This window comes from Seriola lalandi, unplaced genomic scaffold, assembly GCF_002814215.2.
Source record: "Seriola lalandi dorsalis isolate HSWRI2012SDOR001 ecotype SW California unplaced genomic scaffold, Sedor1 jcf7180002054469, whole genome shotgun sequence".
Taxonomy (NCBI): Eukaryota; Metazoa; Chordata; class Actinopteri; order Carangiformes; family Carangidae; genus Seriola; species Seriola lalandi.
The window spans coordinates 171,328-199,043 of record NW_019525022.1 but is presented as its reverse complement, the minus strand read 5'-3'; the positions used below and the strand labels follow the sequence as shown (position 1 = coordinate 199,043).

Sequence of the window (27,716 nt, the reverse complement as noted above, 5' to 3'; positions counted from 1 at the left end):
CATATCGTCACCTTCCTAAAATAATGGCCTAAGTCATGTTTTGACAAAAATGTTTTTTTTGCCTAAATCACCCCCTCATGATGCTGGCCACCTCGGGTAAAATCGCCTGAATCCTCAGTTGAGGGGAACATGCAATTCTACCCCCGGTTGTATAATGGCCTATGTCAAAAGTGTGACTCTTTTGTTGAGTTTTTTGTGTTTCCTGAAAAACCTGAAAAAATGACTTAGGCCATTATTTTAAGAGGGTGTCGATATGACATTCTCTGATTCCTTACAATGACATTTTTGACATTTTTATACCTTACTATACTATGACCTTTTTATGCTTTACTATGCAATGACATTTTTTTTTGCCTTACTATACACTCACATTTTAATGCCTTATTTTTTTACATTTTTATGCTTTACTATGCTATGACATTTTTTTTGCTATTTTTATTCCTTACTATACTATTACATTTTTTTTGCCTTACTATACTATGTTTTTATGCTTTAACTATGCAATGACATTTTTTTTTGGTATTTTTATTCCTTACTATATTATGACATTTTTTTTTGCCTTATTATACTATGATGTTTTTATGCCTTTCTATACAATGACATTTTTGTGATGTTTTCAGTTAGTGGACAGTAGTGTGTTTGAGTAACGCTGCAGATGCAAGCGTGTCGCCAGGAGCGTGACCTTCAATGTATCAAACCCCTGCAACAGGAGGAGATCCTTGAGCAGGGATCATAGCACCAGGAACATAAACATGAAACATGTTCTGCATGATGAGAGTAATAAAGACAGAGCCTTAATAATAATTGCCTTGATTTTATTTCACACAAGTGGTGTTGAGAAAATCTGCTTTGTAATCAGCCAACAGTTGTCAGTCAGAGTGACAAACTGTCTAATACAGGCCTACGATAAATGGTACTCATACAGTAAAAGTGCAATATATCCAAAACTCAACTCAAGTGCCATGCTGCAACAGTCAACTCATTATCTCAACACCTTGCATACAGTTGTTTCATTATCTAACCCTATACAGTGCACTTCACAGATATGCTACAAGTGAATCACTTTTAACACTCTTCACCCCAAAACCAGGTACATACACACATGCATTCTCTGACTGCATTAAAGAAAATCCAGTATTTAGTAAATTGTGCCACTGGTCAAAATGAAAACTAAATTAATGAATTGGTGGAATATTTCTTGTGTCTTCCAAGCTAGCCCTGAGTGTTGGGATTAGTAGCAATTAGCAGGCTCTATACCTCAGCACAGTGTGAAGTGACAGTAGTTAGTTATCATGCTACAACTGCAGCATACAGAACTTTAAGTGGCATCTTCATGGACACAAAGCTAAAATGATCAAACACCATTTTGAGTGAAGGTAACAAGCTAAAACTTTGGCATACAGTAGTAGGTACAGTGCTTGTGTTTAGATGATGAGGTGCTTTTACACATCACACTGCAGTTATGGGCAGTAACTTGAAATGAGCGTGATATCCTGAAGAGGATGAGCGCTAATTTATTGTCAACAACTGCCACGTGCAGAGCCAAACCAACAATAAATGTCTCCCATTAACATATATTGCGTGTATATTGAAGATATATAGAGCTCCTTTGTTGTTTAAAAACTATTAAAACACCTCAGTGAATCGCTGTAGCACTGGGTCACATGTTCCTTCATCACCATGAACACACACTGTACTCTATTCAATACAACACACGTTATCTGGCTAGTTTGTGCACACAAACTAATTTGTTTTAAAAAATTAGCGAATCCTGCGTGTGTTAATAATTTGTGCTGTTGAATCAATAGTATGCACAAAGTAACAACACACAGCATTAAACATTATTATGGATATCTTAAGATACTAGTGCAGTGCCAGTTCAAAATATCTCTGTTGGTAGCCTGATGAGAATAATGGTTTCTATTTACAAACTCAAAGAAACATTCTGTAACATCACCGGTGACATCTCAGCTTGTGTGACATCATTATTTGAAATTGAAATACACAGATTCCTCCATTTGTAGTTATTTAGTTAGTGCAGTGCCTGCTGGAAGGGGCTGATGGCTTGGTTTGTCGTGACATTAATGATATCACAATTTATGCGAGGATGTCAAACTGTGACATCAGGCACAATTATGATGTCATACAACCCTGTCAGTTGGATGGTTGAGTAGGGTTTATATATGGGTTGTTTCATGTCTGTATTTTAAATTTTCTCAAGAACCCCTCATTCAAACAACTTCAGAGTCAACACTGCACTTCCCCAAGTCCTCAGCAACACACCCACCAAGTCTGAAGTCGAAAAGATGAGCAGGTGTCAAGAAAATTGAAATAAATGCAGACAGAAAGACAGACAAGAGATTCCTCCATTTATAGTTATATATTTGAGAGTTACCAGAGATAGTGCTTTGTTGTGTACCAGGCGAATCCTGCATTAAATCCAAGTGTGGACAGAAAGCAGAGAAATGAGCATGTTTGTTACACGACATGCAACAAAGGTTTCCAGCAGGAATCAAAGCTGGGACGTGGTCAGTGACTCCGACCACCAGGACTCCCAACTCTGTTACCTTGGAAATCACTTCAACATATATTCAAATGTTTTGCTTCGTTTAATGCATTGTTCAATTAATCTATGTGTAGGAATGATCAATTTTCAGTAGTAGAAATTGTTCAGGATTTATTTTGACAACACAAAAGACTGTGTGCACAAATTAGTTTCTCTTTCCTCCATGGCACCTGCTTGGTTGTGTAACTATCACAGAATATCATCTCACTGCTGTAGAACAGTTATATTTGACTTTGTCCTCATGTGTTAGCTCAGACCTGTGAATATACAGGTCTATTCTGGGAAATAATTATGTTTTTCATCTGTTTGTACATGAGTTGACCAATGGGACAATCTTCCAAAAACATATATTCCTAAACATTCAGAATAAATAGATTGCACCTCTTGAACGTTACCCTGTTAATTTCTTCATCATATCATTACCACCCTCTGCCGTGCTCATCCAATCATGGCACCACAGCGCCACAGGTGGTCAAAAACTCCACAGGCAACGTTTCATTTTTGGCTGCAAATGTCGCTGGTGACTGAGTGATGAAGTTACAACATTGGTCTGCCGACTCAGTGTTGGCGTTTCCTCATTGGTTGTTGCTCTTTCAAAATGATTTGGCGCCAAACAGCTGTGTTGTCTTTGTTGCTAGATTTCGCTTAAACAACTTTTTCCACAAAAAAGCACCTACCGACAAATGGAGCAAATTTTTGGGCAAACCTTAGCTACCTTCACCAGTCGCCAGTACTGTCTCACAAGCGCCTGGGGAGTGGAGAGCAGCACTGTGAGGCCACTCTGACAGATCAAAAAGAGAGAGAGAGCTACAGAGTCTGCTCTTTCAACCCCTTCACTAATATACAACTAAGTCATTTGGTTGGTTTCTAACACAAAGCGAGTTTGACAAGTCAACAAGAGACACAGTGATGAACTGATGCTGACGATGACAGGACACAATACTGTTCAAAATGGTGATTTACCACCAAACAAAACAAAACAAATTAACAAAAGCCTAGTGACTTATATATTTTATAAATCATAAATTTCATATCTATCATGCAACATGCCCCTGTGTTCAGAAACATGTCAGCGTCATGACGAGGAACGGCCACTTCATAAACATCTTTCAAAAACCACTTGACAATGTTTCATTCACACTGATGCTGTGACTGAAGTGTTTTAGCCTGAGTGCACATTAAGGGGTGGAGATCAGGGTTGGACATAAACCAGGCCACTGCTGGCCTTCTACTCAGACACCTGTAACAGATGGCGCTTCATCACTAAACACATTTAACACAGTATCAAAAACCTGATTGAAACATTTTTATCATTCTATTATATAGTTCAATGACTTTGAGGATAAATTCTCAAATAAAAAATGTAATGTTACCTATTGTTCCTTCTACTGGTGTTTGAAGCCACTTGGTCACCCTGTGTTAAAGAGCTACTAACTCTAGAAGAACCAATACCCTTGGTTTTAGTGGTCCATGGTCTGTTCTGGTAGAGAAGCTTTTCTACCTTGAAAAAGTTGGAATTATTGTGGACACTTAAAGGAATACCCCACTGAATATATTTGGGTTAGTATGTTCAGCTGTTGCTTTAATTGCTGTAAATATAGGGCTGTTTGTCGCCACTGATTTCCAGAATCAACTGAATTCCAGTTCACAAGGTCCTGATTCAGATTCAATATGGGTTCAGTCAACCAGTTTTGCTTGAATATGAATGTAGTGTGGAGCAAATATAATCAGCAGTGCAGAGGGGAGGTCATGGTGTAGAAGCGGTTTGAGAAGTGTCGATGGATATTTTGATTTGATTTAGCTACAGCTACCACCTGTAAAGAAGCAAACTTTCTGTATATACGCCTTTCAAGCGAGCGTAGAGATCTGCATTAACAAGCAAATACAGAAAGAGACCAGAGGGAAAACACGTGTTTGAAAAAGAAAAACACAATTTTTATCCTGCTTAGTTCAGTTTCCTTAAGCTTCATGATGTTGATACACAAATCTGCAGCAATGCAACGGCACCCTACCACACCTGATCAGGCTGAACACCATTTTGACCCAACTCGCGTCATATCCAGGGAGAAGTCTTGGATATCAGGATACTGAGACTAAGACCAGCTGTGGAGTATTCCTTTAAGCATTTGTTTGGTTTAAAAATGGTTAATTTAGGGACAGTGAATTTAGACTAAATTAGAGACAGTGCATCACATTTCCCGTGAAAGTCAAACATCTCCAAACATTTGCCATTTAACCTTGAGCAAAGTCATCTCACTGATGGACTACGTGATACCAACGGGCCCAGTGCTCACATCACTCGCCAACACAGCAGGTCATCACTGAAACTCGGCATGGTCAAAGCATGCAAACAGAAACAAAACAGAAACAGATGGGGTGGGTGTTACTGGAATACATGTAGCAGAGTGGAGGTTGTCTGGTCTTTAACTGGATTTTGGAGGTTGGTAGAAAAACAGCAGCCCAGCTGCCCGTCGCCATCCCAGCTGTCACAGTCTCTGTCTGTGAGCTACAGGCTCTCAGCCAGCTGCAGGGTTTCCCTCTGGAGGGCAGCCGTCATGGCTGACGCCACACACCCACCAGGTCTGACCTGCTTTAGTACTGTAAGTCTGTTATGTCCAGCATCCAGCTCCGAGACTAGTTGACACGGATGCCTGAGATGAAGGGCAGCCCGGTGGGAACCTTCTTCTTGTACTCCACATAGTCCTCAGCAAAGAAATGGATGAGAGAGAGCTCCTCCTCCTCAATCCGCTCTCGGAAGAACCGCCAGCTGGCTATCGTGTAGCCCAGTATACACACCGGGTTACACAGCATGACCTGCAACGAGCAGCAAAACAGAACATGTTGGAAACGTCTCTCACAGCCACAGGACAGTCATTTTATCATTTCATCTGTCAGTTATTGAGGCCCAAGCACCAACAGTTGGAACAGTGACAGCTGTTTATGGAAAATGACAGTAAACTTTACAAAGTGAACTAAACTCAAATTTGACTGAAAAAAGAAAATAAAGCAGGAAAGCTTGTACTGAATGATGAGGTTGTATTTGAAGGATTCATTAATATCATTATGATGACAGAGGATGAAGTGAGCGTGAGGCTGAGCAGTGCTGCTGTCGCTCACCTGTGTTCCTATGCTCCAGTAGAACCAGCCCACGTAGGAGGGGTGTCTGAAGTAGGAGTAGACCCCATCTGTGACCAGCACGTGGCTCTGGGCCTTCTCATTCTGGACGATATGGTTGAAGTTGGAGCCCGCAGTCAACATGGCCGCCTTACGCAGGCCCTCACCACACAGCACCATGAGCAGACCCATTAAGCTCAACCAGCTCAGCTGCTTCAGTTCTGATAGAGAGGAAACACTGATAAAACACTGGAGGACACAACGTGCAAGATGACAGGATCTGCTCAACATGGGGAGCAGCAGGCTTTCAAGAACCTACTGGCATTGTTAGCCACTGGGGTATGTTCAGGAACTTCACAAAGACTCGCCATGTGACTTAACCTTTACACTATTAACTCATCTGTATGTCCAATCTGTACAAGCCATGAGCTAAACATTATGCAGTGACAATGAGCCTGATGACGGACCAACCTGGAACTGTCATCTTCTCCACAGTGAACTCCACCCAGGATGAGATAGCAGCCAGGGTGTACTCCACACTGTGGTTGAGCAGGAAGGAGTCCAGAGACAGGCTGCGAGGGTTGATGATGGCCGTCACCAGGTACTCAGAGTAATGGAAGAATGACAGCGAGCACATGTACCTGCAGAGAGGCACCATTACTACACATGTTCAACTGCTACATGCATGCATTACAGAATAAACATCCTGCTGCATAGACATGCTACATATCCTGGTTCACCATGTTATTAATCCGGGAATTATAACAATTGCGATTTTCAGTCAAATTTAATTAATTGTGATTCAATAGTATAAGACAATAGAAAATCTGTCTGGGGGACACTGTGGGGTGGGTACTCGATGAACTATGAAGTTGTGCACAGCAGCTTTGTGACTGACCTGAGTGACCAGTGACATTTCAACATATGTACATACCAGCCAAAATGTGTCCAGGTGGTTTCAGAGAAGCTTATAATTAAGCCACAGCCAAAAGTAACTCCCAGAAAGCAGGCTCTCACAGCAACCTGGAATAAGTCAAAGCCTCAGGTCAACAACAACAACAACAACAGGTTGGGCAGATTATCAGCAGGTTTCAGTGGGAAACACTGCGGACTCCCAGCAGCTGGCATCCTATTGTGCATGATACGTACATAATATAATATACACCAATTACTCTTGAATGGATCACGCCGAATTAGGACCAGGAGCCTGGTTATTCATGAAACACATAAGGTCATCTTATAGAAGCAAAGTAAACTCGACCCAAACCAACAGAACAGTATACTGGCAGATTTCTGAACTGAGTTCTGTGTCACTTTGTTTCCGCGGCACATAAACAACATGTTAGGGCTGTTTTCTTCTTCTCAAATAAAATGAAACGTAGCAAGAGGTAAGTAGTGAGTAAGGCTTCGCAGCTTTGTCTGGCTTAGGCTTCTATCTTTATCTCATCAGCTCCAGCTGTCTCATTCCTCTTTAGCTAATCAGATTAACTACATAGGTAGCTAATGTTAGCTTGCTATATGATTTAGTTAACCTAGCCAACTGAACAGTGCAACATTCAAATTAAATTAAGTAAGTTATGTCAGAGGAATAGGTTAAATACTTCACTGCTGGACAGCATTAAAACACACGTGAGCTTTACTCAAAACGAGATAAAGTCAGAATGAACACAGGAAGTTGGCTACCTAACGCCAGTGCTTACCTTGTACAGAGGTCCCCTGTATATGATTAGCAAGAGGCCGTTGACAACAGCAATGTGGATGCAAATCGCTATTTTCCCGGATGTTTCCGTTAGATAATCGAATACCCAATCAAGGTGTCCAAACCAGGTTCTGATCAATGGGATTACAACCACGCTGAGCCCTAAAATAAAGCCTTTTACACTTACTCGTCCTTCTAGCACCAACTTACTGCCTGCCATGTTGGAAGTCCTGTGCTGAAGGAACTATCGCGATACCCAAATGGCAACCGCGTGATGTTCATTTCTAGCTGTCACATCTTACCAGTAACAGGGTGAAAGGATGCATTGGGTTTGTATGGACGATTTTGGAATAGCCCACATCTATAAGAGGATATATTATTATTACATACATAAATCCTCTGGATGTATGAAAATATACGTTTATTACATATATGAAATAATTATAATAAAATGTACATGTTAATATCTATGACTTTCTATGTGGTTCAACAGACCATAACCATATATACCATATATGTTCACGATATATATTTAATTTATATATACAAGTTTATTAAAAGAACATACATATAAACATTCTGTGCCCTTATATATGTTTTTCTCATTAATTTCAAATATGTCTATCTTCCCATTCTGGGAAAGTGGTCTCAGACTTTTAGACCTTGCTGTATACAATATTAACATATACTTACATGGCAGGCCTTGGGATGGGTGTATATTTTTGTAAGATATGTCTACAATATAAGCATGCATACATAAATAAACACATTTATATGGGCTGGACATATATATCAATATCTGAAATTGTTCCAATTTGTAATAGGTTTTATGCACACCCACACACATATAAATATAATATATATATATATATATATATATTTTTTTTTTTTTTTTCTTCTTCTTTCTTTTAACGTTTTTATTTTACATGTTCATATAAGTAAATTCAATACATCCACATATATTGCTTTTGAGACCGGGCCTTGTGGGTTAATCCATTCCTGAGTGGGTGAAACAGGAATTTTAGTGATCGAACCTAAATGCATGAAAAATATAGGAGTTATATATGTAGAAATATATATATATATAACCTTGTCTGAAGGCGAGATGTACAAACAGCAGTTTGTCAGGTGACAAGAGTATGACCTTAGACACATTATGGAGGCAAAGCAGCTGCTGGATCTTACAGAAGAAACTTGAGCCAGTAGAGTTTATGAATTTAATTAAATACAAAATATTTAAAAAAAAATGAATAAAAATGTTTTATTTCTCAATATAACGTTTTCACTTGTCATGACACTGATGTGGGACAGACCTGGCGCTGTGCTTTACTTACAGTAACATTATGAATCCCTGACAGCCCCTGTCCTGAAGCACATCAAGTTAAATCTGTGATCTACTCTGCTTCACTGAGTCAGTGGAGAAAAACAAAGGACATGTTGTGGATACTGTTGTAGTGTTGATTATTGTCAGTAGTGACAGATGTCAGTTTCATTGGCTTTGAGTCCAACAGTAATTCTGCTTCATCAATCCAGTCTGCAACCACAACAAATCCATCTTCAAGGTTCAGACACCTACACAGGCAGACTCCCGCCACAGACCTGAGCACAGGCCTCTTCATCAGCAGTAACAGTCATGAGCTGTTCGAAGTGGCTTGATCCGTCTTCACAGGTTCTACTTTCTTTGGCTGCTTGAGAAAAAACTGGAAATCTTGCTTTGTGTCCTGAGAGGAGGTGACGATGAATCTGAAACAAACAAAACATATAAAAGGAAGTTGTAAGGCTTCATATGACAGACCAAAGACTGTTGTGTTATTTCTGAAAACAGAAATATCTGCAATGTTTGTTTTTTTTCCACATGCTGAAAATGTCCCGTAACAGTAGTTATAGTATTTGTATTTCTAAAATTTGATTAGTGGTCACTTCAGACTGACCGGCTCAAACAGCTTTGCAGTGCAGCCAATAATAACTATCAACCACTTACATCTCCTAGCTACACAGCCAGAGGGTACGTTACAGATTAATGCTCTCCATGATTTCTAACGATTTCATTCTCTAAAATCTTCTTCAATACTACAGGGAAAAAATATAAGTCAGACATAAGAAATGAAAAAACACGTGGCTCTGTTATATTATGATCCACTGGGTTGTCCTTCACCTTTGCTTTGCTGGTCTTCACTTACAGGAGCAACATCAACATCAACACCAGCAGCAGCAGCAGCAGCAGCAGAAGACACCGACTGACCTATCAGTGAATCCAACATCTCTTTGTACTGCTTCTTATGCTGAGGGCGAATAAACATGCCAAATCCTGAAGAAAAGAAAAAGATGGAGTGAACAGTGAGAAAAACCACAGAAACAAAAAAGTACAAGAAAGAACATTTGTGCAGTGATCTTAAAGAACTTACTGACTAGAAGGTTGAAGTCCTCATCTCGCTCGGTGAACAAGCTCACCACTGTGGTCACCAGGTTTTCATAGTTGTCTGTTTTCTTGTAGCTGTGAACGGTCTGAAAGAGCTGAGCTGACTTTTCTGCTCCAAGAGCTTTTTTCACGTCACACAGGAAAGCGGCGTGGACCTCGCTTTTTGGAGCAGAACCTGATTCACACGGGAAGAGATTTTACTTCATACTGAATGACCCCTTCATCCAGACAGCAGTCTGTATCTGTAGTCATAATCACAGTCAATGTCCCAGGCGTGATTTCTTTAAGCTTGCTAACAAATGGCTGAGTGAGACTACAGAGGTTGTCGGGGACGTTAAACGACATCACGCCGAACACAGAAACTAATCTCCTCACCGGTCAACCTTGTACAGCCTTGTGTTTCTACTCGTGCTCTTACAAACTGTTACTAGTTTGTAGAAGAGGTAAGAGCTGAATCTAAACTATAAGAATCATTTCAGCGTCTGCAGTAAAGGTAAAATGAAGTGATGTCCTACCAGTCTGAGGTTCTCTCAGTCCCTGCTGGTTTAGATGGTGTCCTCCTTTGTTGAGCTGCTGTGTATTCAGCTGACTGCAGGTAGACGTCCGATTGGAGGAGGTCAGACCTGTAGTGGGCCGTCCTTCTGTAGCTTCGAGAAAACAAAACTCAACAGTTACAGATTCTGTCTTTCTATTGAAAAAATAATCCCATAATTAAAAAAGAGCTTCCACATTCTGCCTGGTCCCGTCAGACACAATCAAAGAAGAGCGCAGTGTTGGGTTAGGATGAGTGTTTCATACCAGTCTGCAGCATCAGCGTTTTCTTCTCGTCCTTTGACAGTGAGTGATCAGGTTTGTATCCGCAGCCCTGCCCGGTCAGCTCCTGGCATCTCTCGTCAAACCTCTTCTTGTGATGTGGACGAACAAACTGGTAGAAGCCTTGAACACAGCGACAAACTCAACATAAACAAACACACACACTGTGTCGTCTCAGGCAAAAACAAGAATACTTTACATATCACTTATTTGGCTCAATTTTATATCTTCATTATTTGTGAGAAACAAAATGGTTTGACGCTCACTGAGCCGACAGAAACAAGGTGTTTTTAAATCACAGTGTAAATGTGTGTGTTTCTTTAGAGCGGAGGACTCACCGCGGAGCAGACTGTGATTGTTAGTGTCCTCAACTAAGACAGCTGTCTCAGTCAGCAGGAGGTCCAGGTTGTCAGTCTTCTTGTAGGTCTGCAGAGCCTGGATGATGCTCTGAAAGTTGACCTGGCTCAGTGACTTCTTCATCTCTGCCAGGAACGTCTTCGCCCTGCTGGCTTTACCCTCCTCAGACACATCGTCCGACACGCTGCTTTTCTTCAGCCACGAGGGAGAAAAATACACAGATACAGAAATCAATCAAAAGATATACAGCAGCCACGAATATGAATTAACCACAGAATATTTGGTGAAAGTAACTTGATCAGCACCATCATGATTTCAACAGGTAACACGCATCTGAACGGTAACAGTAGTTACAGTCCCGTCTTTTAAACTAACAGCCAATGAAACATCCTGAATACAATCATCTTACTTTATGGCTGTGTGTTGGACTTGGGGCTCAAAGTGCCCAGCAGCTCTGTGGCTGAACAGACTGTGACTGCAGCAGCAGCATCTGCAGCTTCTGTCGGTGTACAGCATCTACAATAAAAAGAAATCTAACCAAACAAACCTGGTGTTGTTCAGAGTGACACGTACCTGCTCTTGGACCAATTTGATTTTACGCTTTCCTCCTCGCAGTTCATCATCCATCCTCTTGTCATACTGGAGAGACAGCGTGGACAAACGGTTTGCCTTCAAAAGAAAATAGACAATTGAACAAATAAAAATGTATTCCTCTTGAGAATAAAATCACTAATAATTTGACTTTACCAGTGTTTCACGATGTGACATACATCAGATGTACTGACCAAACTACCACAGTACATGTGACAGTAAATGTCCCGTCAGAGAGACAGAGACCTGCTCTGGACTTGTAGGACACACCAAGGTGTCTCACAGAAAACACTCTACCTTCTCCTCTCCCACAACAGCATCACCGTCCTCTCCTCCGTGATGGTCGTCTCGTTCCAGAGCATCCAACAGGTTGGCCGGTCTCCTCTGACTCTCCTGCACCTCGCACTCATACTCGATACAGATCCTGGCCATCCCGCCTGCTCCAGTGTGCTCATCTGACAACACAAACCAGACAACAGGTAAAAAAAAAAACATCAGGATTTTAAGGAGTCGTGGAAAACCTTCCCTTTGTATTCATACTCACTGAGCCGCCTCCTCTTCAGGCTGGGAAGGTGGGCGTCCAACACCTTGGCCTTCTGGGCCGAGGATCTTTGGGAGGTTGAGCAGGAAGTGAAGCTTGAGGACTGAGAGTCTGGTAAAGTCGTCGCCCCACTGCTCTCTGCAGCGGTCTTCTTCTCTACCACAGGCCTCTGGTACAGTCAAACAACCACAAACAGTCAGTACTAGCCGGCAAATTAACCAGCGCCAACACGCCATCAGCTCAGATGTGCTGAGGCTTTGTGCTCATCTTTATTATAACAATAGATCAATATGTACAAACCATGGAGGCTTCTAGCACAAACTGTTTATTTTACATTAACACCTGCAACAAAGCCAAACAATAAATGCACCGTAAACATCATGCAGTTCCTCTAGGGCTCGGCACTGTCAAAGGTATGTCAGTTAATTCAGTTAATACTTTCCCCAGTGCTGTGATATATTTATATATATATATATATTAGACTTTCAGCACTGGTGTCACAGCAGACGTCACCAACTGACCCACATTACACGGGGACAGTGAGGCCGTTATCAATGCAAGGAATCATAGCATCTTTATGAAGTGTGTGTGAGAGGACCCACCATCTTCTGTGCCACCCTGAAGAACTGAGAGACGTCACGGACCACGTTCCCGAAGCCATCATACTGCCGAACATACGGCCTGACCCACGATGGAAGCTGAGCCTGGGCATTAGCGTTCTTAAACCTGCCGGGAAACATGTCATTTTATTTCAGACGCCTTCGACATTGTTAAACAGATCCATTCTTTCTGAATGATGTTAGGGAGTTTAATTATTAACGGGGCACTTAACAAATTTTACACATGCTCACATAAACACTATCTGAATACAGCTGAATTCACAATAAAGCTGTTTATTTTAGTTGATTTCTGTAACACAGGCTATTTCAGATTAAGATTATCTATATTCATGTGTTTTTTATTCTATTCTGAGAAGGACAAACCATCTGTACAGGATTTGTACAAAAGCTCTAACTCTATTCTAAATTAGATTAGATAATGTAATGAACAGAAGTGTCTGACCAACAGTCCAAAGAGACTGTTCAGCTCTACTTCTCTTAAATCACGTGTATGTTCTACTTAAGGACAAATATATTTCTACAAGCGGCTCTATGCAGTGACTCCATGTCTGACCTTTGATCACACAGGAAGATGGCTCCGTAGTCCTCCTTATGGCGAATGACTCTACCGATGGCCTGGTTCACAGCTCTGAACGCCTGCTGTCTGTACCACTCCTGCCCAGACAGGTACTGTCCGTCCACACACACACACACACACACACATGAAAAGACTGAACCACTAAAACATCATCATGCCCTCTTCAGTAAAACTCAGTGAGCAGGTCTCCTCACCTTCACCCCTGGAGCTTTCCTCCGGCTCATCTCATCCAAGAACTGCATCTTCAGGATGACTCGAGGGTCCATCCTTGGAGGGAAGGGAAGGCCGGTGATGATGACACCCCGACCAAACGTGTCTGCAAAATCCAGCCCCTCGCTGGCCTGACACAGAAACACATTTATAGATAAGCTGTGAGACGGACGAGTTTGTGTAACGTTCAACATTTTCTTACGGTAACATATGAGACATCTGGCAGTGGAAAAATTAGATAAGACAGTGACCTAATTTACCATTTATTTGATGACATTGAATTCTGACTAAAGGGTTAAATTTACACATTTTTTGTTTAACTCAGAGACTAGCTAAGAGATTATTGTTTGTGCAGCTGTAGCTGTGTTTCTTTAATATTTTTAGATGAAACCAAAAACAGTTTTACACATTAGCATTCCTCATCATAACCATGATCATGACACCCAACAATGGGAAACTGTTGGATGAAAAATAACACTGTGAAATTTGGCTGTTTCAAGACTTTCCAGTGATGAAGCCAAAAAATAAATGTTCTGCCTGATGGTGACACTGGACCCTATTTATCCACAACACATGTCACAGCAATATGCTCCATTCCTCTGTTTCATCAGACTGAGCTGTCGACGTAAACAAAGCACATGGACACACGGTCACCTCACCTTCCCTCGACACACTGCAAAGAAGGTTCCCCCTTTAGATGCTGGATCATTGACTTTGTTGTAATATCCGTCAATAACCTAAAACAAGGAGAAAAGATCAGTTGTTGCTTTCACACTGACAAGTCTTTAGAGAAAATGTCACCAACTCACACCATGTGCAGCTCATGAAACACCACGAGACCTTTAACGGGTCTGTGAACGAGATTTTAGACAACAGCAGCAAACAAAAATAGTGGAGTAATGGCAAAGTCACACCCCCCCAGTGTGTGTTGTTGTCTGAGTTTCTCTGTTCTTTGTTTTGGTGCAGAGTCCAGATTTGTATTCATGTTAGTGCATGTGAGTCTCTCCTGTTAAACCACTGGTGGAGGACCAGTGTTAATAAACACATGGAAACTACCGGCTCAAATTGTGGCCGACGAAGCATCACTTCTGGTCCGAGATGTTGGTGGTCTAGCATGACATCTAGTGGCAACGACTATTGCTTACAGAACCTTTAAAGAAACCTGTAAACTGTCAGAAGGGAGGTTTTACAGCCGTGCATACAGATGTTTAATAAAACCACACTCACCTCAGTAAAGGTTCCCTTTCCTTTAGGTTCAACAAACATGGGCTTTATGTTTTCAATACGATCTGCATGTCCATTAGCCTGATGAGAGAACATACACACGACAACAGTGGATTCAGAAATCAGTTGGAGTATCCAAAACAAATACATCTACAAAATTACAATATAATACAGTGAATGTTTCCTTGTCATGATATTTTTCCTTACTCTCCAGAACTCAATGGTTTTTTCCATTAAAGGGAAAGAGGGAAAAAACACCAAGAGACCATGAGGAACCACACGGCTCAGGTTGGCTGAGGAGAGAAGAGATGATCGTGAGATGATCGCAGCAGAAATGATGAATGATGTATGTCACTTATTTACCTACAAACAATAATGGTGCTGGTGTCAGCTAGAAAAACATGTGCTCAGAAACGTGGTAGAATAAAAACATGCTCTTTGACCTCACCAACAGTTTTGCCTAGAGACGCCATGTTCTCAGGAACAAACCTGTCACAGAGGGAGAAATCTTTTCTTTGCATCATCACAACAAGTCGCTGTCAGAGTTCAACTGTTTTAACATCAAACTAACTGCTCCAAAGGCCAAAGGCACATCAGGCCATTATGTAAGACTTTCATAAATTAAAGCTGGAATTTAGAGGGTTTTTCACACCTGAATATTAAACATGGAGCACATGTCATAAAACCATGTGTACCTCTGTCCAACAAATGAGTCGTGTGACACATCAAGACAAAAACAAAAACACAGATCTTTTCTAAAAAATGATTCAATGTGTGGAAAGTTGTGCATCCAGAACAGAAAACTAACCTTCTATCAAACGCTGAACTTAAGTGAATTCCATCTGGACCTTGTTCAATGATGCTGACAAAGATCTGGTCCCGCTCAATCACGTGACCGTTCTCCAGACACACGGGGAACTCTCTGCATCGACGGCAAAGACGAGAGCACAGTGTGATCAACATCAAGGTTCACCTGCTGTTCATACAACAACATGAATCATGACTAGGATCTGACTAATGCAGTTTAATTTTCAACAAGACGGACATCACCACACCGAGAGCTTGCACTCATCGATACACTACACTAAACTGTAAATCCACTTTGTTGTAAATTATATGAATAGTCCCTTTATCTCACCAGCTGTTATTGCCTCTAGTGTCTCTGAGTAAAATGAGCTTTGAGGAGCAGCAGGTAAAAGGTAACTTACATCCTCATCTCAGAGGTGAATGAGGACAGAGGAGAGAGTGTCCCACTGGTCAGAATGATGGAGCGGACACCTTGATTCACCAGATCCTGCATGCTGAAGCCAGGAGAGAAGCACCAGTAACTCAGTATGTTTCCTACAAGGTGCCAAGAAACACATAAGACCCATTTAACCAGGTTTACTCAGAGCACAGGAAAGTCAGAGAGACAAAACTAAACTAAAACTCATCTCAATACACCCGTTAGTTGAGCTGTGACTGTGAATACTACGATCCAACACAAAGTATCATCACCTTGTTTCTTTGATGCGGATGAAGCCCACATGTCAGCGCTCGGTTTTTTCCTGTGCTGGCTGGTGTCTCTGTGGATATGAACCTGAGCCAAACAGATGGATATGACCGCTGACGTCACTGTGTAGATACATGACATCACTTCCATATGGGCGTTCATGGCTGATGAACACGCACCTTAAAATGAGCCGTGTTGGACTGCATCCGCTGCTGTCTGTCCGTGTCTGACGGTTCACCACTGAACACCAGCTATAAGACGAGACAAAGACAGGAAGAATTATTGACTCTTTAATGATAGTTTATGTAATGGATCAGTGATGTGTTCATTTGTACCAGTTCTACCAACATTTGTCAGAAGCTATTTACAGCAGCAGATTGAAAGTGATGGAGAACTGCAAATAACCAAATGGAAGTCAAGAAGAGACACTGAAAATTTAAACCGTCATATTTTGTTTTTATTGTTTTGCGTTGCTGCTTTATGTATGTTTGGGCATGTGTATGTGGGCAGGGGTTCGTGGGTGATGCACGTTGTAAGATGCTGCAGCACTTGAAGTAAAAATAAATAAATAAATAAACAAAGTGAGATGATGAGATTAATATCAATCATATGAATCAATCTCATAAAAACAAATCTTTGTGGAGTTTCATGCTGGAGCTATGTCACGTAACATACCTGTATGATGTTAGCCAGCTTCTCCAGTCCACCTGTGTTCAGGAACAGTCCCGCCTCTGATGAGAAACACGTGTCAGACAACTCATTAGTTAATTGTATAAATCACTACACATGTGACTTTGTGAACTGAAGCATTATAGAGCTACTGGTTTACATACAGTTCCTACTTAAACCCAGCTATGGGGGGGGGGGGGGGGGGGGGTGGACAGCAGAACCAGATCCTAAATCAAGTGCCATGTTGTTTTATAAACAATAACATGAAGAAATCATACTGACGTCCTACTAAGTGTCCACTGATCTGCTCCAGAGCTTCTTGGACAGCCGTCTTGCTGCTGTAGGTCAGGTGAGCTCGCTCCAGCAGCTCAAAGATGAAGCTGAGGTGAACAGAAGACACTTTATGTGTTTATTGTGATGATGATTATGTTTTTCTCTCTCTCCTGTGTATTATTTAGATTTTTGTTGAGTCTGATCCATTTTTCTTTTGTGTTTTTTCTTCATCAGACTGAGACTCCTTCAGCTCATGTGACCATCACATGAGAGTCATTACATTCATTGACTTTTAACGCTCTTCACAGCCTCTCTCCATGCTGAACATCTGACCTCTTCACAGCATAGGAACCAGCTTGTAGCCTGATGCTCGGGCAGAGGTCTCTTAGAGACGAGCTGCCTGAGGAAATCAGGTCAGCAGAATCAGTGACCTCTCTTTAATCTCCCCTTAAAATGTACTTTTATAATCAGCCAATAGATTATCGACAGAAGGACGGACGCATGGACAGACATTGCTGTACTTGAAGCTGCGAGTAAAACTGTTGTATTCTCCTTTCTATCTTCCATCACTCTTTCACTTACATTCCAGGTTTTGTGATTCCTTTGTCACCAGGAACCTCATAGGAATCAATGGCAGCTTCCAGATCCAGCAGAATCTCTGTCGGAGGAGACAAAAGCACTGATGAAGCAGGTTCATGAGAAGTCATGGAAAGCACTAAAATAAGGCTCATTTATCTTCTTTATACTTTAAAGAATACTTACGTTTGACTTTAGCAATGGTGGCTATGTCTATCTTTAGATCTGAAAGAAAAAATATCACCAGCTGAAATTTAATAACATAGACATTTATAGATAGATTTGTTTAAAACAATGTTTTTGTCAATCAGAAGCCACAATGTCCAGGTCAGTGGTTGAGACCAACAAGCAGTCTGACCAGAGCTGAGGGAATCCACGTTGAAATCTTCAGAGGCTTCATGGCTGGCTTCTTTAGCCTGCTCCACCAGCAGCCGGTCCACGGCACTAATGGCTGAGGCTACATCATAGGGAGTCAGGTCAAACGACGTCGACTCTTCACACGTCTTTTCCTGCAGACAACAGAAACATGATCTAGTCTGAGAAGACCGCGGTCATATCAGTCTTCATGACCCTGGATCACTGAACCCACATGGGCTTCTTCACTCAAACCGATTCTGTCACTCTTTTGTGTACAACTGTTCGGAGCATAACTTTAGACTGTCTGTGAGACTGCGCTGTTATCTCCATGTGTATGATCCGTCACATCAAGACACGTTAAAGACACAGTTTTTAACACAGTCGCCTTTCAGTCAGAGCAGTCCGACAGTTTCACCAGGCCACGGTTAATAACCAACCATTAATTAATCACAGTATAAACAAATGGAGACAAATTAAAAAGGAAGAACCGGAATAAATGAGTGGAGAAACAGGATGACTGTCTCCACATGGGACACTGATGGTTTGATGAGGATGAAGATGATGTGAATCATATGCTATGACCTTCACAGTCACCAGATCTCAGTCCAGTTGAACATCTATTTTTTGGAGCGACGTGTTAAGACAGTGCTCTCCACCACCACCATCAAAACACCATGAAAGAATATCTTTAGGCGCGATGGTGTTCATCATCTCCAGTCAAGTTCAGAGACTTGGAGAATCGATGACAAGGAGCAGTGAAGCAGTTTACTAAGACACTTTACACTGGTTTAATATTGGCGCTCAAATACAAACTTAAGTGAAGCGTGACTGAATAAATTATGACATTCACAGAGAGGACAGAGTCTTACCACATTATGAGCTTCATCGAAAATGACCACGGCTCCATTCAGCTCGATGTTGTGCGCCCTGCGGCTCTGTGGAACAAAGAGAGAGAGAAGACAAGAAAACTGATCGCTGATTTCAAAACAAACAGCGTTGTGTCTTTGTAGTTATTCCAGTGTATTCCATATAAATTAAAGATATCTGAGCATGAGATACTACTGGTCAACAGTGTGACTTTGTGGATTAAAGTTGAACTGAAAGATTTGTAATAAATTGTCTTGACCCTCCATTGAAGATCAACTCACAACGCTTCAAAGTGTCTCTTTCCTAAGAGACCAAAACGTGGACTAACTTTAGAGTCAGCTCACCTTCGGATCCAGCAGGTAGTTGTACGGCATAAAGATGATATCTGCTTGCTGCTTCAAGGAACGGGAGAGGTAGTAAGGACAGGCCCTGAAAGAAAAATGTTTCATCAAAGACTTGTCTTATTATCCCTGGAGATAAACTGCAGAAGTCTCCCTGGAAACAAATGTAAAATCTAAATAAAATAAATAACATTCCTGCTATCTAAACACTGACGTTTAAAAAGAATGAATCAGTAATGAAAAAAAGTCTTTAGTTGCAGCCCTACGCTCCCCACACTTATTTACCAAACACTGTGCTGCAGCTGTTTCACCTTCTAATGAGGCAGGACAGATACCTGTTGGTGAAACACATGAATCTCACCTGTGTTTGTTGCCGTATTTGACCAAGTCTTCCACATCAAGGATGGAGTTCACCAAGTCTCTGTCAGTGCTTTTCTCTAAAAGGAGAAAACATAACATTAAGACGTGTGAAAGGGGGTTAGAAGTAGCATTTAACACACAGATGTGAAGCCAGAGCCAGATGTTATAAACACGTTATGTAAATGATACTGATGTTAAACTGCAACATACAGCCTGTTCAACATTTACAAATGTCAAGCAGAAAGCAGCTCTAGATTGTGTTTTGCTACATGGATATTGTTGCATTATCACACCTCACTGATAACCACTGTGTGCAGCTCCTCCGCGTGTTAATCCATTACCTTCAACATTATTGTAGAACACACATGACCTGGTGGAGACTTTTCTTCTGCACATATGGACCTGAAACAGTAAATCATTGAAATCTGTGAAGACTGGTTTAGTACCAGCTTTACATCTCCACCGACAGAACCACTTATCTGCTGCAAAACATGCTCATCTCAGCAGAATCAGTACATGCATATAAACCCAGCAGTTCATATCTAAAACACATCCTCCTGACCCCAACTACTTCTCAGAGTGTGTCTGCACCTTTAAGACAATTCATCTGACACAGCAACAAAAAACATCTGCTTGGGAATTTACACCATGAACAAACCAGTAGTTTAGTTTGTTTACCTTGACATGGTTGCTCTCCTGACGCATCACTTCCTGGTTGATGCACAGCTGCTCTCTTGACCCCAGCACACACACCTTCGGCCTGAATCACCAGAGACATGAAGGTTACACTCATGCATGGGTTCACCAGAAGTACTGAGAGCTCAGCTCGTGTGTGTTACGCAGGACCCGGGTCCGTGCAGCGTTCACTGAAGTTGTTTGGATGAGCGGTTGTCAAGACCATAACCTCTGCGTTTCTAAATCGAGCCCATTACTCCCATTAGGCTAGTGAACATTTTGAACAGGCATTGACTCTTGAATCTAGTACTGAGTAGATAACGTAGTTTACCTGTATGAGGTGTTCTTTAACTCACTGACAACCTGAGCGAGCTGAGAGTGTGTCCTGGATGCATATATGATCTTGGGGACATCAGTGTAGTAGGCTGGAACACAATGAGAAGAGACACAATAATATATTTCATGGAGTTACATGAAGCACAATATCGTAGATGTAGTGAGTGGTCAGTTACTGTTTCTATAACTGAACAATCAGTGCTGCCACTGAAACACTCAGTTGTCAGGTGATTTGATATGAACATACTTGGTGTGTCACCATCCGTAGCAGCCGTTCCCCAGGATGACAGGGGTGTGTTCGGGAACATCTGCTCCCCACCCAGCTTCTCTGCTATCTTGCGGGCAGAGATGGTGTCCTTGAAGTTCTCCCTCCAGGCCAAGGTGGCACACAGCAGGCACAGGGTTTTACCTGTGCCTGTGGGACTCTCCAGAACCCCATTCACCTTCTGCAACAAACAGGTAGACATGTAAACTCTCAGGTGTGACAGAGCAAGGAATATGATGTTTACTAAATTCATTATTCTGCTACTTATAGTGGCTGTATAGTTCATCCGAGCAGCTGTTATCAATTCAAAATCCCAGGTCAAACATCTGCTGTGATCTGAAGTGTGTTGTTGTGGAAGATTATTATGATAGTAAAAACTGAGCTTTTCACAGGCACCAAACATCATCTGCACCTCAGGAGACTGTAAAAGATGATGGTGTCTAATAAAGCTTAAAGTTTCTTTTGTTTTTCCAACTGTCCACTGACTGTCCAGCTGAGAGACATGACAATAACTGATAATCATGGCGCCTCATGGCGTTATGTAGTTTATTTCATCAGTACTTACCCTTTGAAGACACTCAATCACTTTGTTCATGTAGTCTTTCTGACAGTCATAAGGAGGAAAAGGAAAGTTCACTGTCACTCCACGCAGACTCAGTGACATTATGTGTCTCCTAGCTTAGATCAGCAGCAACATGAACTGACGTAGTGTTAAAATGACACTAAAATCTAATGCTAACTGCTTTAGCTGCAGCGCACAGTAGTTACTCTCGTCATGTCTCTCAACATGTCTGCACTTGGCGCTTTCGGCTTTAAGTCCGCTGCTCATGCGCACTGTAACGACGCACCTCTGCTGCGTTCAAGTGCCCACGGAATAATGAACATATCAGCGTTAACACTGCAAAGGCAGGTTTCAGGTGGAGATCGCGATTGGCTTCTCTAACAATGCAGATAAATGATGGTGAAAGTCATGTATAAGATAAAAGTTGTAATATTTATAACACATATGATATTCATACTGTCCCACAAAGGCAGAGAGCAGTAACTGCAGAAACAGTGAATATGAGAAGAAAGTGTTTTTAGGTTTTCACACTAGCTGACAAACAGTAGCAGACAGAAAGGCTGAAATGCCTTAATTTGCCTTAAAACAGCTTAATTAGTCTGGTTACCTTTTAGATAGATTAGTTAACTCAAGGCTGAATTACCAACTGCCCAGCTGACAACTGACTAGATGCTGCCGTTACTACCTTTATACCCCTCATATTTTATTCTGCTGGATTGAGTGTTAATAGTGTACCACAGTAATTATTACAGGGTTTCTTTGTGGTTAATTATAATTCATTGTTTAATTAGTGAATTTTTTGACCAGAATATTTAGGAAGACTGTTTTCAAAAGAAGTTTCAGTTCATCTTCTACTTGGAAAAGTGACATAGCAAAAGCGTATTTGTAAAAAATTATATTATCAGGTTGATTTTTTAAACACCACATTCAGGGTTAGAGTATTGGTGGATAACTTATTTGTCACTGTTTAACGTTCATGAGTTGAAACTCATGAACTTTAAACAATCAGTGGGATCAATAAGAAATTTGAGTGTAGTTATTTGTGGGGCTAACCTCACTTCTTTTCTGTTTCTGATCACAATGTGTCTGTAGCTCTGAGCATCAGCAACTGTCATCAGGATCCAAAAAATGCCAGATTTACCTTTATATAATGATTAGAACACATTTAAATTACTGTTTCAAGAAGTCATTGTCCACACATAACGATTACACAATTAACACGTACATTGTTTATTCTATTATATTTGAATACAATAATCATGAAATACAGTCAGTGGATGTTGGACATCCTACTCCTCTCCAGCTGAGGGCAGAACAATCTTGTTTGGGTCGTAGTAGTTCTCCGCTATGAGAGGAAGACCCTCCCTCTCTCTCTGCTGGATCACAAGCTCCGCCTCCCTTCTGGCCCACTGCCGCATTCTGCAAAACACACACACGGGAGAAGATACAGTCAGAGAAAGAGAGGAGGGAGTGAGAAAACCAGACAAAGAAACATTTTAATACTTAACATTAATAACAAACTCCAGCTTGACTGTAAAACCCCCAAATTATTCTTTCACTGAGACAAAGGCTGTGGTCAAAAAGGTTTCTAACTGAGTGAAATGACCTGGAAGTATCTAAGTAGCATCCATGATGAAAGCTGGTCAAATTTTTAAAGAAGACAAGTCCTTTACATTGAACATTTCTAATATTCTATCCTCATTGATATAAAGTGTCTATGATACGCTTCGCCACATGACTAATGTTCTTCATTTCATTTTGGTGAAGAAAAGTAAAAAAACAAGTCTGCTTTGAAAGAAGTAGTCAGGTGATGTAATCAAACCATGACTCAGCAGAAGTGTCACTGTGGCATCAGACAAAACATCCTGACATCACACCTCTCATCTCATATTCGACAGCAAAACTGAGAGCAGATATGAACAGATGGGAACTCACCCGTGGTCTGGTAAATAGTGGATAAACGTTGCTCCGATAACAAGAGCCACTGAGATGCCAAAGAAGAAGCCGACCTTCATGTTCCAATCATCCACCACAGGATCACTGGAGAAGCCATGGTAGTCTGGATTCTGACAAAACACAAACAGGAACAAATTATATACAAGAGGCATAAGACACAGTACAGACCTTCAGCCGGTTTCACTGATGTATTTACTGATAGTCTTCACTTTTTATTAGTTATGTCACCTTGGATCAAAACAGGACAGGGGGTGGGGTGGTTTCAGACTTGGGCAAAATAAACAACTGAGTTTAAAACAGCAACATTCATATTCGATTTCCTTGATTGAATATAAAAAATAGACATGCTCCCCCACAGCCTGCCTGTTACACTCTGCCTCCTCCTGACCTCCCTTCCAGTCTCTGTTGGAGCCCTTTCACTCCCATACACCCTGTGTTCTTGGAGGTGACACAATTATTTGAACAAAGATCATCCCTGAGTTATGGAAGTAGGACGAGTGATTTCAGGTTAAACACAGCTGCATCAAGGAGATTCAACAGTTAGTCAGTTAGTTTCCTGGAAAAAGGTTTATTACCACAACTAAGGAATGTTCCAATCAGGTTTACTGACAAGTACAAATTACAGAAGGAGACAAGAGCAAAAATATAATAGATGGTGATGAGTCCGTCAATTCAAGTAATGGTTAGTCCCTAAGATGTAGTGAGCTTTGATACTGAACACATATATGGAGTAGGAACAGTTTACATTTACCAAACATGTATGGCCTTGGATGTGTAATTCTTGACATGCTATTGTGCAGAAAGTAACTGTCACGCTGCAGCAACAAGACAGCATCAGCTGATACAGACCCATTACTACGGACTAGAGGCTATAACTGCTGCCAAATGTACCTGAGCTATATATTGACAAGGAGATTGTAAATTTTATTGTAGCCAGTACTTAGTCAGAGGTGGAAGAAACTATTTACATTTACTCTTGTTAAATGCTAAATGCTAAAATACTAATGGTGATTCCTCCAGCTGTGACTTCTACTTTCACTACTATCATCAGTGAGAATTTCACCACCTTTCTGCTGTGTCTGATAATCCCTGTTGTTGTGACTGCAGATCTCATCAGCTCGGTTTTTGAAAACTTGGAGGGGGCAGTGAGACAGAGACTGAGAGGACTGGTTATATCTTATATTGAGAAATAGCAGAGAAACAGGATTTAGAGCAGATTGTGGAGGACTTCATTGTGCACGAGACACAGAGTGATGTTCAGACCGGCATGTGCAACACTGCCAAGCGCTGTTTTGTCTGTTTGTCAGCTGCTGCAGCCGCCGTCGAGTTCATGTTGTAGAAGGACTAAATAACACAAACACCTCTCTGTAAAATGCAATACAGCTCAGCAGCGCCACACACACACACACACACACTACAACCTCCAAAATGATCACACAGTTCAACCAACAACTCTCACCAACAATTAATAATATTAATATTGCAGAACTGTCTTATTAGACTGCACCTTTAAGTACAATTTTCCACCCCTGTGTTTAGGGTTCAGTCCTGTCACTGACATCTGCTCCATCTTTTTGTTACATTAATAAAAGCAGGAATCAAGTCCAATCTTGGCTCCGCCTTTCTGGACTCAGCACCTGGACAAGAGAGTTTACACTTAAATCCATCAGTAAATATCTGGTGTCACTCTCTGGTTCTTATGCTGATCAGTGTCACAGAGCGCAGACACATCCACAGTGACTGTTGAAGCTGAACTCGAGTAACCTGAGTGGACTGGTGTGTGTGTGTGTGTGTGTGTGTGTGTGTGTGTGTGTGTGTGTGTGTGTGTGTAGCATTAGCAAGCTAACGTTAGCTCTCTGATGCATTTCACAGAGACTCTGTTAATTGTGGTGTAACAGCATATTTTGGTTTTCAGTCAGGTGACCGCTGTCTGCATATGTGACATGAACGTGTGTTCTGTTAGTAAAACGTTCACGTAGAGTAACGTTAACGTATCATGGAGAGGAACTCACCTTGACATACTCGCTGACCTCACCGTGTCCAGCGCTGCCCGCAGCGGGGTGCAGCTCCGTCACAGCGGTCGAACCAGCGGCACCGGTCGGTTTTGACTGGGAGACGAACCGGGCCGGTGGATGGGAGAGTAACCGGGGCAGCGCGGGCCCGAGCCGTGAAAGTCGGGTCAACATTTTCACTGTTTGTGAAGGAGACAGTTGACCCGGAACCGGAAACTGGAATCTTTACCCCTCGTCCTCATTTCCTACAGCTTAAAGAGGGAGTTACTGCCACCACGAGGCGATCGACGGTATTGCACCATGAGGATTCAACATCATGAGATCAGTTGCAAACCCTGTAATACCATTAACTTGTCTCTTTTGTACCATTCATGTATTCTAAGTTTGCTAAGTAGGTTCTCCCTTAAATCATTTAAATTTGCTGTTTATGTGGTGAAATTGATGCCACATATTATGTATATTAAGTGTATGATGTCTTTATTCAGGTGCTGCTGACGACTACTGCAATCACCAAAGTATTAAAAGTATTTTCACGCTGTGTAAATAAAGAGGATTATTATCGACAAAGTATCATAATCCAAATGTACATATATTTTAGTTCACCTTTCAGGCTTTTGTGGAATTTTTCAGTGAATTAAAAAAAACGACCATCCTTCACCCAATAAATTGCATTGATTATAATTTATTTGTGTCCCATATACAGCCAGTAACACTGTTGTGTATTGTATGATTAAAAAGTTTAACCTTGTGCACATATATAATTTAATGAGATAAACAAATCTTTTTTTTCCTTTTTTTTTTTTTTTTTACAAATGCACATATTGCTAGCTCGTAGTCCAGCTCGTCCAGTTACTAAAGTTATTTTTAAATATGCTATTAAATACTGATGTACAAAAGGAGGCCAAGCCAAGTGTAAGAGTAATAACCACAATCATCACAAGGGTCTTCCTAAAGACATGAGATTACTTCAGTTTCTGCTTAAAACAGAAGCGTTTGACAGAATGGGATTTCCCTTCTGGAGGTGGAGCCATTATACTTCCTGTTTGGCCCTCTACATTACAGACTACTGAAAATACACAGTATAGACCACACAAAACTGAGAATAAAGTCGAAAAGGTAAACAATGCTGAGAAAAAGAAGGGAAAAAAAGACAATTTTCATAGAATCACTCCCTGACTTTGTTCTAGTGTCCGTTTATCCCCACATGTTCCCACACTACTGAACTATAGGTCCAAAAATCATCAAGATTTATCTGGGAGAAAATCTGGGGATTTTTGGGCACTACCACAAAATCAGGAGGTGCACCTCTTAGGATTTATTAAAGCATAACTCTGTGTTTGACTGATTTCCCATTGCAATGCAACAGCCATGTACAGTACTTCATCTATATTAATTTAATCCATATCAAAATAAGGCAGAGCCATGTCAAGATTTATATATTGTCACAAACAAGCAAAGAAACACAAAGTAATATTATGGTTCCATGAGCGTAGAGTTGCTGAGTGGTGGTTTTCTTCCGTTACAATTTCAATATCTTTGAATTTTAAATATTTGAAAATATCTTCTCATCTCTTTAAAAATTACATCACAGTTTTAGTTACAGTTGATTCATTTTAAACCAAATGGAAACACATGATCAACCCTTTCAATGAATGATGTCCACTACAATGGAAAGTTAAATTATATCCTGCTTCGCATCTCACTTAAAGATGGAATAAACGATTCTAGTCCAATACACTTCATGTCAAATTCAGCGAAGACAACACTATTCCTGCCAGTCAACAACAGGGGAAATCTGTGCTTGTAAACAGGACAAGGGAAGGAAAAAAAAGAATATTGAATAGTTGTGATTTAAGGATTACCATGGAGAGGAGAAGGAGCAGCGTCCTCCTTGTTGCTGCCAGATCGAGTGGAGCTTTGAATGGGATTGTTTGGGACTGCAGATGAGAGGGCAGCGATGATGTCACAGTGAGAGCAGGGAAGGAACCAGTGGCGGCCTATACGCCACAACATACTCACATTGTCATTGTTCTGCAGCGTTTCACACAGCGACTAGGTCGGTAATTGTTTTGTGCCATTTGTTAATGTTTGAGATAGCTAACTTATTGTTTGCTCTATAACGTGGTATTTCACCATACAACCTGCAGAGTGGCATGAAGACGCCCATGTCTGTTTATTTTTCAGCACAATTACGGAAAAAAGCGCTGGACAGATTTGCACTGAACTTGGTGGAGGGATGAGACG

At 41.2% G+C, this 27,716-nt stretch overlaps 3 protein-coding genes across 4 annotated transcripts; all 3 read right to left on the bottom strand.

The window, feature by feature from the left end:
- Nucleotides 1-798: 798 nt before the first annotated feature.
- On the bottom strand, nt 799-7,614 carry icmt (isoprenylcysteine carboxyl methyltransferase). Its single transcript, XM_023411536.2, has 5 exons — nt 7,381-7,614; nt 6,615-6,703; nt 6,152-6,321; nt 5,684-5,901; nt 799-5,380 (listed from the first exon to the last, which is right to left on the bottom strand). The coding sequence occupies exons 1-5, from the start codon at nt 7,597-7,599 to the stop codon at nt 5,201-5,203; spliced, it is 876 nt and encodes a 291-aa protein (XP_023267304.1). The 5' UTR covers nt 7,600-7,614; the 3' UTR covers nt 799-5,200.
- A 968-nt stretch (nt 7,615-8,582) lies between these two features.
- rtel1 (regulator of telomere elongation helicase 1) lies at nt 8,583-21,736 on the bottom strand. 2 transcript variants are annotated; one of them, XM_023411490.2, is made up of 33 exons: nt 21,508-21,736; nt 20,925-21,123; nt 20,673-20,766; nt 20,345-20,426; nt 20,008-20,068; nt 19,668-19,743; nt 19,310-19,394; nt 18,968-19,033; nt 18,100-18,250; nt 17,928-17,966; nt 17,748-17,823; nt 17,175-17,272; nt 16,899-16,954; nt 16,403-16,474; nt 16,229-16,310; nt 15,940-16,072; nt 15,540-15,653; nt 15,180-15,220; nt 14,939-15,024; nt 14,735-14,812; nt 14,167-14,244; nt 13,492-13,638; nt 13,274-13,389; nt 12,703-12,826; nt 12,104-12,269; nt 11,857-12,014; nt 11,542-11,637; nt 10,950-11,160; nt 10,597-10,734; nt 10,314-10,445; nt 9,785-9,973; nt 9,535-9,687; nt 8,583-9,122 (listed from the first exon to the last, which is right to left on the bottom strand). In XM_023411490.2, exons 1-33 carry the CDS (start codon nt 21,604-21,606, stop codon nt 9,052-9,054), a joined length of 3,567 nt encoding a protein of 1,188 aa, XP_023267258.1. In that variant the 5' UTR covers nt 21,607-21,736; the 3' UTR covers nt 8,583-9,051. The 2 variants fall into 2 exon arrangements, with proteins under 2 accessions (XP_023267258.1, XP_023267259.1); XM_023411491.2 differs by having other exon boundaries at nt 10,314-10,439.
- Nucleotides 21,737-22,710: 974 nt separating this feature from the next.
- Nucleotides 22,711-25,697, bottom strand: ndufb11 (NADH:ubiquinone oxidoreductase subunit B11). The gene is made up of 3 exons (XM_023411547.2): nt 25,473-25,697; nt 23,440-23,570; nt 22,711-22,923 (listed from the first exon to the last, which is right to left on the bottom strand). The coding sequence occupies exons 1-3, from the start codon at nt 25,644-25,646 to the stop codon at nt 22,794-22,796; spliced, it is 435 nt and encodes a 144-aa protein (XP_023267315.1). The 5' UTR covers nt 25,647-25,697; the 3' UTR covers nt 22,711-22,793.
- Nucleotides 25,698-27,716: the final 2,019 nt, after the last annotated feature.

What these genes read in the sequence shown, in the direction of transcription:
- rtel1 (XM_023411490.2), bottom strand. Translation starts at nt 21,606, where the DNA reads ATGTCACTGAGTCTGCGTGGAGTGACAGTGAACTTTCCTTTTCCTCCT. An exon ending in ATCTTCCTGTGTGATCAAAG is followed by an intron (nt 12,827 to 13,273) that starts GTCAGACATGGA and finishes GTTTCCCGGCAG; the next exon opens with GTTTAAGAACGCTAATGCCC. An exon ending in CAATCACAGTCTGCTCCGCG is followed by an intron (nt 10,735 to 10,949) that starts GTGAGTCCTCCG and finishes GCTGTGTTCAAG; the next exon opens with GCTTCTACCAGTTTGTTCGT.
- icmt (XM_023411536.2), bottom strand. Translation starts at nt 7,599, where the DNA reads ATGGCAGGCAGTAAGTTGGTGCTAGAAGGACGAGTAAGTGTAAAAGGC. An exon ending in ACCTGGACACATTTTGGCTG is followed by an intron (nt 6,322 to 6,614) that starts GTATGTACATAT and finishes GCCTCTCTGCAG; the next exon opens with GTACATGTGCTCGCTGTCAT. An exon ending in ACTGGAGCATAGGAACACAG is followed by an intron (nt 5,381 to 5,683) that starts GTGAGCGACAGC and finishes TGCTCGTTGCAG; the next exon opens with GTCATGCTGTGTAACCCGGT.
- ndufb11 (XM_023411547.2), bottom strand. Translation starts at nt 25,646, where the DNA reads ATGTTGACCCGACTTTCACGGCTCGGGCCCGCGCTGCCCCGGTTACTC. An exon ending in AGGTCAGCGAGTATGTCAAG is followed by an intron (nt 23,571 to 25,472) that starts GTGAGTTCCTCT and finishes GTGTTTTGTCAG; the next exon opens with AATCCAGACTACCATGGCTT. An exon ending in CACTATTTACCAGACCACGG is followed by an intron (nt 22,924 to 23,439) that starts GTGAGTTCCCAT and finishes TGTGTTTTGCAG; the next exon opens with AATGCGGCAGTGGGCCAGAA.